This window comes from Tachypleus tridentatus, chromosome 8 (genome assembly GCF_004210375.1).
Source record: "Tachypleus tridentatus isolate NWPU-2018 chromosome 8, ASM421037v1, whole genome shotgun sequence".
Classification (NCBI taxonomy): Eukaryota; Metazoa; Arthropoda; class Merostomata; order Xiphosura; family Limulidae; genus Tachypleus; species Tachypleus tridentatus.
Window position 1 is genome coordinate 24,899,331 of NC_134832.1, and position 7,696 is coordinate 24,907,026.

Below are 7,696 nucleotides of genomic sequence, written 5' to 3' on the forward strand. Positions count from 1 at the left end.
AAACTCTTTGATCAGGAGACAGCTTACCTCATGACCTTCCGCTCTCAGACAGCATTTATTGGCTCTCCTTTTGGCGAACCTCATACTTGATAACCAAAAACGATTCAAGCATGAATTAATTTAGTCCAACCATCTGATGCTTTGCAAGAAAATTTATACGAGTCAAGTAGAAGTATCTTGTGTACGAACAAAGAAACCAACTAGAAACACGACTTTTTGGTCCATTTTAAGTTGTTACAACAGTGCGAAAATTACATAATCGAAAATTTGGAATAATTCTTAATTACTAACGAGGTTAAGAAGCCTATGAACTGCCCACTTATCACAACTTCTATCAAATACTTGTCCACTTTGTTCCTTCTTCGATAGTGTTTCTACCTACCATTTGGAAGAGATTTAGTTTACTGTATCACGTACACACACACGTGTGTGCAAAAAATGAAATACTCATTTGATAAAAAAATGCTATACACAACCTAGTTTTAAACCGGTAATCTACGTTTAAATAAAACTTAATGAGCATAAATTACCGTTTTGGTTTATATATTTCGTTAACCATTATTAACTTATTTTTAAATGAATCAACTTGTGTAGTCTATTCAGTTTTACTTTATCATTTCATTTAATAGGACTTTTATTCTAAATATTAAATCTCATTTTATGGCTAGAATCTTCTTACATACAGTAATGTTGTGCAGTTCTACTATTGTTCATGTTTATCAGCCGCTTGCACTCAGTGACTCTGAAATATGACTTATTATTCTTTTCAATACTGCTACTTTTGTGTGTATATTCTTGACCTGACAATATTACACGGTTGTATATTTGTCAACATTTCGTTTTATGTGTGTTAATTATTTGTTTATTTAACTCACTTACAGTGAGTTAAAACCGTTGTTTCTCCAACTGTACATTACGAAAATTAGAAAGGTAGTCTTTCACGATCTCTTAACACTAAATGTTCTTTGATGGATGTAAAATAAAGATCACTGATGTCAGACGTAATCAACTGATATATAAAAGATTGAATGTTACTTTACTGTACATCGAAGTAAATATTTAAATGTTATCACTTGAATACAATCACATTTAGAATGATTGAATTACTATTGATTTATGGCATTTAGGATACGTGTATATTAGTGTTACAATCATTCTGCTTTAGTAGTTGCTTATTATTAATGCATTTTGTTTCTTTCACTCTCAGGGTGACAAAGAAAAAGAACTAGGTCTACCATTTTCGCCACTTTGTGATAGAAACACAACGTTAGTAGCTGAATCTCAAATCGGTAAGAGGAATCGCCACATTAAAGATAACATTACTTACAGATGAATACACTAACGCTATTAGTACCAGCGTCCTGGCAGAAGTAGATGTCATATACTAGCTGATCTAAGAAAGGCACACAAAAATGTTCAAGGTTCTTCAAATTTATATGGATAGTCAAATAGCAACCAGCACATGAGGACGCTAACATCTTTTTACAAAGTGTCTCTCTGAATCACTGCAAGTGTAAACAGAAGGTCTACAGATGGAATTACAATACAAAAACATAATTAAGACTGATAACATAAAAATAAACGTACTTTTATTACGAAAAGTTGAAAAATATAACTTCTCATGAGTCCGTTTTGTATTAAGAAAATTAATAGTCTTAAACTTTAAAAAGTCGAGATAGTATTATGTAAAGTTAAGGACACTTTATAAGAATTGTATTCAAGTGTAGTATTGCCCTTACAACTTCCTTCCTTGTTCAGTCTCATAGTCATGACTACATGTTTTTGACTAAAATGAAACTTCTAATGTTAAACCAGACATCCTGACAACTTTACCACAAACCCGCACTGTATATGAATGTAGGCCTCAATGATGAAAAAATATTGATTTTATGAGAAAAAACTTAAAACGCATAAACTCTCTACATTAAATTTATTGGTTAAAAATCCTCACTTTCTAAAGTTTATTTATGGCTTGTATAAATCTTCAGTTTTATCAAACTATTACTGTTTTAGTGGCTTTAGTAAACTGACCATTACAATAAATTGAATATATGTTAAAATTTCTCTTTTATTAAGCAATAAGTAAAGACATACATTTATAAAAAAATGTATTTACTAGAATGTTGCTGAAGTACATTCTATCAATGGTTAGGATTCATAAACTTCATCGTGTCTCCCAGTATGGAACTTCTTGGAGATCTTCTGGACAAAATACAGTTCACATTAACACAAGCTAGTGGACCAGCAGAAGACTCAAAGAGTGAAGACAATGGCAGTAAGTCAGGTAAGAGCATGATATATGAGAGAAATTATTTGTGCTTAATATGTTCTTTAGTTAAATTAAAACTTGTTTTATTTTAATCTTTAGGAAAATTTTCCCCTTTCCTTGTCTTACAGAGGTAGTCAAATATCACTGAGATTTTCCTCATGGTTAAGAACTCACACTGTTTCTGAAATATAGAAAGGCTCTTTTAAAATCACGCAAAACTTTCACAAAATTGTCTATTACTTTTCTATATATTTGCCTTCGTTTTATAGATTTAAAGTGGTTTAGATTAGTCTGTCTAGTGATGAAAAAAGTAACCACTACATCACTTCTTCTACTGGCTGTGGTGCCTAAAAATCGGTTTGTATATTATGTAGACAATATTTACAATATCTTTTCCTGTTTTCCTTTTTAAAAAACTTAGATGTGATACCATGACAGATAGTGGAACATTTAAGAAGGAATAAAAGTTGACCCATAACCCTACTTTAATAGCTTTATTTTATCTATTTTCCTATTTTACCGAGTCCCCCCAATTTACAGAGTTAAAGCGCTAAAATCAATGGTTAAATTTGACATGTTGGACAAAACAGAAATAACTTATTTTGTAGCTTTATGCTATATAAACTAGCAGAAGTTTAGCCTAGAAGTTGGAGACTAAACTTATGCTTCAAATAAGTTGTTTATTTTTTAGCAAAGTAAGAAATTAGAATATAATGAATATTTAGGATCGAAAAACTTACCAATACAAAAACAATCAACTTTTCTGGGGACCCACTTTTTATATCTTCCGCGTTTTTATTGCACTGACTCATAGTTTTTATACTATTGAACTGTTTGTCAAATTGCATTTTTCTAAACGATTTAATCATCACAGATTCAACATTTTAGAAATCAAATATTGGTTTGGAACAATGATCGACATATGTATACATGTATACAGTTGTGTGTTAACAAGAGAGTATCGTTTTCATCATACAAACGTTGTTAACAAGTTAATCAAAGTAATGCATTCAAATGTAAATTATAATCACGACCATGAACATTTTACCAGTCATATTTTCATTGTTTAAATCACTGGGAGAATAAATTTGTCAGATTTAATAGTTTGCCTCTGATGGCAAATTACTCACCTTTTGAAAGTGCTAAAGTAATAGGGTTTTGCAGTGCAAAAGAAAATGCATGTTAGTTACAGATGGCACTGACATGTTATTTCTTCGGAGAATGTTATTATTACTTATAAAAAAAAAAGAAACATAAGTACAATTTCAATGACCTTCTGAACAGCCGTTATATTATATTCTTCATATAATTTCATTTCCTAGTAATCCTTGCAAAGAGTTTTCTGATTAACTGTTCTTTCAAAAACATCAGATTAATAGATATTTTTATCTCTATAGTTTACGAAGTTTAAAGAATAAAGTATGTGAATTTCAATTTAGTAAGGATTGAAAACTTGCTCATTAAAAACAGTTTTTAATAACTACTTTATGACAAATCTAAGAAATTAGATTAAGATTTCTTTTATATTATTTACAGAATTTAACTCTTCTATAAAGTCAGCAAAGGATGTTAATTACACTTCTTTAAATACGGCGAATGGTCCAGGTTTCGAGAATAAGGCAAAACCCTCTAGTAATAGTGCTTCTAGCTTTAGCTCTAGCTTAGGTAATGGAAAGAAGATTCAAAGACCGTGGGTTCTATGCTTAGAGCAAAACAAAGCTTTCTGGCAAGAAAGATCAAAGAAAGGTAAAAATTCAGATTTTTATTTAAAATTATCTGTTTATACTCAAGTGTAAAGAGCTAGTGTTGTGGAAAAGATAATATTTTAACTTCTGTTAGTGTTTCCTTGAAATGAAGTTTTGCGATTATATAATAGTGTTTCCTAAACAATTTTTAGGTTTTAATGTTTCATACATTTAGTTTATAATCCAGAAAGTTATGCGATTTCAAGTCTTCTTCAGTTATTTATCAAGCAATAAAATATAAATTTAAGTTACGTGAACATTCTAACAGCTATTTTAGCTTTTTATTTTAATTATATAAAATTAAGTACTCAAGAGAAAGCTAAGGCAAACGACAGATTAAAAACATTTTCAACAGGGCCATATTTTGCAGTCGTACACTTCCTGGTATATAGATTATTGAAAATAAATTCTCAAACGTATTGTACATATGCAATCATTTGTAAACTTTATTGTTGGATTTAAAATTTAACACTGAATTTAGTGTGTTACGTACAATTAGAGGAGAGTCTGAACATAGCTTTAATTTACGCGTCAGTTAAGAGTTAAAGGATGTTGTTAGTGAACGTTTCTGTCACGACAAACTGTGATGTTGAAATGTTATTCAGAAGATCTTTAGTTAATACTGCCCACCGATAGTACAGCTGTAAGTATACGGATTTACAACACTAAATTAGGGGTTCGATTCCCCTTGGTGGATTCAGCAGATAGCCAGATGTGGCTTTGCTGTATGAAAACACACATACTCTTTTTCATATGTTAACAAATGAAATTGTATAAAAATGAAACTGATACTGTTTCTGTGTCACAGATGCCGAAATAAAGGAGTTGGAAGATGGCCAGAGGTCTTCTTTAAAAGATAATGAAGAAGAAAGAAGTCATCTTTCATTTACGTCATCAGAAAAACAGTGAATTGTGTAATTACTTTGTGATAAAATCTTGGAACTTCTTAAATACTAACACCGAAGCGGTGACTAAGGAGAACATTTACGAAGCTAACGTGATCATTATAGTTTGTTTTTCTTCACGTGACGATGTTAACACACAAGAGGTGTTTAACTCTAACCTGCTCGTCTCAAGAGTCCTGATTCCTCTCAACAGGCGATCCTGACATATAGACATGACCTCAGTTTATTCATGTGTTGTATAGAACGTTCGGTTTACTGAATATACCGAGTTTATCAGAATGAAAGTTAGGACGTGAATGGAGCCTTGTAAGATATTTATGTCAAAAACCTGGCGAAGTGTAACTTTAGTTTGAAATTATGCTATTTCAAATATCATCGTTTTCTATTCAGGTGAGCCCTGAATCAGTTAATAATCAAACTTCAAATATATCTCATGTATGTAGAAAAATTTGTAACTATAACAATTTGGATTTCATTCTATGCTACTTATAAGATAAAAAAAATAACAGTGAAATGTAGTACTAAAATTAGTTTGGATATTTGAACAAACTTTTTTCATACAAACGACAAAGACAGTAAAAATAATCAGTCAGCACTCTTGTATAATTTCGAACAAGACACATCCAGTGAGAATTGTATTAAATCTAGTAGAAATTACAATAGACTTATTTGTGAAACGTTTTTGCAGCACCAACAACACGCTTGTCACACTTTCGAAATATACAGGGGTACAGTTTGTTTATATAGAACATCAGCAGGTGCTTGTTATATTAGTGCAACATGTGAGCAACAGTATTTTAAAAACCTGTGTCCTATTTGAAACTCTAATATGGTATTCTGCCTTACAGCTGTTACTTAGTAACGAAAATAATTACTTTTAAGACAAAGTTGAGGTTCCTATCTGTAAAGCTGTTGCTTATTTAACTAAGTATAAATCAGCAACATATATAAACTTTATGATAGTTTCAGTGTCCAAGCATCAAAACAGTTCTAGGAGTATCAAGTTACTAGTATAAAATATATTCATGCTGCACTACTTGTGTGTGTAAATAACATTTTCAATTGATATAGGCATTTGTGCGCTAAAAGTCACATTTCCTGCTTTGTACATACTACAAATTATATATTCTCAACAATGAACTGATTTAAATTTTGATTAAGGTGATCTTTTTTGTTTTTGTGCAACTGCATTAGCTATATTATTAAAGTTATTAATACGATGTTTCCAGTTGATTCTTGAGCCTCGGATTGAACAGCTAAATGTATATTTAAATATAGTATGTGTAACATTTGTATTGTTGAGTTTAATAAAACAATCTAGTTAGAGTATGAGTTACGTTGACAAGTTTTGTTTCTAGTTTAAGAGAACATCGAATTTTTATCATACCATAGATATAAAAGTAAATTGTACTTCTACAGTCTTGACCGAAATGTTTGCACACTTTTCAATGCTGATGTTCTTGTTTACATGCATGTAGTTGTTATTGAGTAAATGCCTGATTAGGTTATGATCGGACAAATATATACCAGTTGTTATACTGATCTGTATAAGCTGTTTTCATTATTTCTTAGGGCAAAACGCACATAAACACCTATTTTATATAAAAGGGCATGCTTTTTATACAATCATTTTCAAAACAGATCAACTCTTTGTATGGGTATTAACACTTTTATTGATAAGGAGAGAACAACGTTTCGACCTTCCTAGGTCATCCTCAGGTTAAGAAAGAAAGTGTTTGAATGTGACCGTTGCGGGATACGTCTTAGGGACGAGAGTATAAACATGTACGGGATTGTAGGGGGCGTTGCAGTTACATGTTAGGTTACTAATTAGTATAGGTATAAAGGTGCTCCTTTACATTGGTTTAATTTTGGTTTTAGTTGCTGTATAAGTAGGGTTTCTTTGATTTTGCGTTTGTTTATATTTGTTTCCCTACTTAATATTTGGGTGTTTTCTATGGTTGTGTTATGTTTATTTGAATTGCAGTGTTGAAACATGTGTGAAGGTGTTTTTCTGTGTTTTTTGAATCTAGTTTCCGTTTTTCTGCTTGTTTCTCCAATATAAAAGTCGTGGCAGTTGTTGCATTGTATTTTATAAATTATGTTGGTGTTGTGTTTGTCAGTGTAGTTTTTACATAGTATGGGGTTTAGTTTTATACCTGGTTTTTGAATAAATTTGATGTTTATTGTAATGATGTGTTTTGTTATAAGTTTTTCCAAATGTTGGTTATTCTTTCGCTAATGTCGGAAACATATGGTATACAGCAGTATAAGGTTTTGTAGTTTGTTGTATCTTGGAATTTAATTATTGTTTGTTAGTTGTTTATCTATATATATGTGTGCGTATAATTTTTCAACGATTTTTGAAAGAAATTTGTCGATGTTGATGAAGTGTTTTGTTGTTGTTGATTTTATCGTTAATTTTATCGGTTGAGCATAGTTTTGTGGCTGTGTTTATTTAGTTTCGTAATACGTTGAGTTTTTGTTTTGTGTCACGTGCTGTATAATCCCGTATGGGTGATTTTTCTGTAGATTTCTGTTTTGAACTGTGCATGAGTTCTAGTGATCTTGAGGTTAAGAAATGCTATTTGGTTACTTTTTTGGGTTTTTGTTCCTGTTCACAGATGAACTTAATGTTGGGGTGTATCGAATTAACGTGATTGAAAACACTAAGTGTGTGTTTTGTAGATGTGAATCCAGCAACTGTATCATCAACATACCTGTACCAGTATAGTGGTGGGTGTAAGGCTGAATTGATCACTTAAGATTCAATCTGT

The 7,696-nt window shown here is 31.1% G+C and overlaps 1 protein-coding gene across 1 annotated transcript in view; it reads left to right on the forward strand.

Moving 5' to 3' along the window:
* Nucleotides 1-6,248, forward strand: part of LOC143258692 (dual specificity calcium/calmodulin-dependent 3',5'-cyclic nucleotide phosphodiesterase 1A-like) — a 134,200-nt gene extending 127,952 nt beyond the window's left edge. The window contains exons 15-18 of the mRNA XM_076518112.1: nt 1,208-1,289; nt 2,153-2,284; nt 3,806-4,015; nt 4,823-6,248. Coding sequence (XP_076374227.1) covers nt 1,208-1,289; nt 2,153-2,284; nt 3,806-4,015; nt 4,823-4,923 — 525 coding nt within the window. The 3' untranslated portion in view covers nt 4,924-6,248. The remainder of the gene's footprint in view (nt 1-1,207; nt 1,290-2,152; nt 2,285-3,805; nt 4,016-4,822) is intronic.
* The last annotated feature ends 1,448 nt before the right edge of the window (nt 6,249-7,696 follow it).